This window comes from Etheostoma spectabile, unplaced genomic scaffold (assembly GCF_008692095.1).
Source record: "Etheostoma spectabile isolate EspeVRDwgs_2016 unplaced genomic scaffold, UIUC_Espe_1.0 scaffold405, whole genome shotgun sequence".
NCBI classification, from domain to species: domain Eukaryota; kingdom Metazoa; phylum Chordata; class Actinopteri; order Perciformes; family Percidae; genus Etheostoma; species Etheostoma spectabile.
Genome location: NW_022605604.1, coordinates 244,411 through 246,161, shown reverse-complemented (window position 1 = coordinate 246,161; position 1,751 = coordinate 244,411). Strand labels below are relative to the sequence as shown.

Sequence of the window (1,751 nt, the reverse complement as noted above, 5' to 3'; positions counted from 1 at the left end):
TGTTTATAGACAGGTGGTTGTTTATAAACAGGTTGTTGTTTATTGACAGGTGGTTGTTTATTGACAGGTGGTTGTTTATAGACAGGTGGTTGTTTATTGACAGGTTGTTGTTTATTGACAGGTTGTTGTTAATAGACAGGTGTTTTATAGACAGGGTTTGATGACGTTGTTTATAGACAGTGGTTGTTTATGCCAGTGGTTGTTTATACAGGTGTTGTTTATAGACAGGTGGTTGTTTATGGACAGTGTTGTGTTAGACAGTTGGTTTGTTTATGACAGGTTGTTGTTTATAGACACAGGTGTTGTTTATAGACTGGGGGGTTGTTTATTGAGGAGTGGTTGTTTATAGACAGGTGGTTGTTTTATAGACGGTGTTGTTTATAGACATGGGTTGTTGTTTCAGACAGGTGGTTGTTTATTGCCAGGTGTTGTTTATTACAGTGGTTGGTTTTTACAGTGGTGTTTATAGACAGGTTGTTGTTTATAGACAGGTGGTTGTTTATAGACAGGTGGTTGTTTATTGACAGGTGGTTGTTTATTGACAGGTGGTTGTTTATAGACAGGTGGTTGTTTATAGACAGGTGGTTGTTTATTGACAGGTGGTTGTTTATTGACAGGTGGTTGTTTATAGACAGGTGGTTGTTTATAGACAGGTGGTTGTTTATTGAAGCCAGGTGGGTGGTTGTTATTGACAGGTGGTGTGTTGTGTTGTTTTTAGACAGGTGGTTGTTTATAGACTGGTTGTATAGACTTTTTGGTTGTTGTTTATATACAGGGGTGGTTTTTTTAGACAGGTTGTTGTTTGACAGGTTGTTTATGCCAGTGGTTGTTTATAGACAGGTGGTTGTTTATTAGACAGGTGGTTTTTTATAGGACAGGTGTTGTTTATAGACCGACAGCAGAAAAGGGGTAGTGGGGTTTCTTTTGACGGGAGTGGTTTTTTATAGCACAGGTCGGTTTTTTATAGACAGATTTTTGTCCGCCTATTGAAACTGAGGGAATTATTATTATTATTATTATTATTATTATTATTATACTTTGTTTTATAATTGAGCCCCGGCAGTACGTTTAACGCAGACTCACGAAACTTGGTACACATACGTAGCATGGCAGGGCGAACATAAAATTCCATTGGAGCGCCACCCTAAGCCCAACAGGAAGTCCGCCATTTTGTATTGAATGTTCGAAATTAGTGCGAGAGTTCCTTTTTCATTGGTGATGTTTGCCCCGCCCCCTATGGTGTGGCCACGCCCCCTTTCACACATAATGAACTGTATGACGTACAGTCTTGTGTGAGGTCTCTTTGAACTCGGCAGGAAGTTCCCTTTTCATTGGTGACGACCTTCAGTGTCTGAGTGACGCGCAAGGAGCGGCGTCCGCCAGTAACGCCGACGCGCGCAGGTTAGCGAGGGCCCGTTCATCACTGCTTGCAGTTTTAATTTAAATATGTTTTTTTTCTTCTCTACAGCCGTCATGAGAAATGTTTCATCTGTCAAAAAGCCGTCCCGCTGAAAGACTACAGCCGGCACACCGAGTTCTGCCTCCAACGGCAGAAGTCAAAGACTGCAGCAGTAATTCTCCGCACACACTCAGTAATACACACCGATAACAGTGCACGAGTCGGCTATGAATCAGATTTAAATCAGATTAAACGCAAGGTTAAAAGGGCACTGGGCACTGCCGAGGTGCTCTTGAGCAAGGCACCAAATCCCCAACTGCTTGGGGCGCCTTTCAATGGGCAGCCCCCCCCC

At 42.5% G+C, this 1,751-nt stretch overlaps 1 protein-coding gene across 1 annotated transcript in view; it reads left to right on the top strand.

Moving 5' to 3' along the window:
* uimc1 (ubiquitin interaction motif containing 1) overlaps positions 1–1,751 on the top strand; it is a gene marked incomplete in the record, with an annotated part of 98,508 nt that overhangs the window by 91,221 nt on the left and 5,536 nt on the right. The window contains 1 exon segment of the mRNA XM_032511640.1: positions 1,469–1,571. Coding sequence (XP_032367531.1) covers positions 1,469–1,571 — 103 coding nt within the window.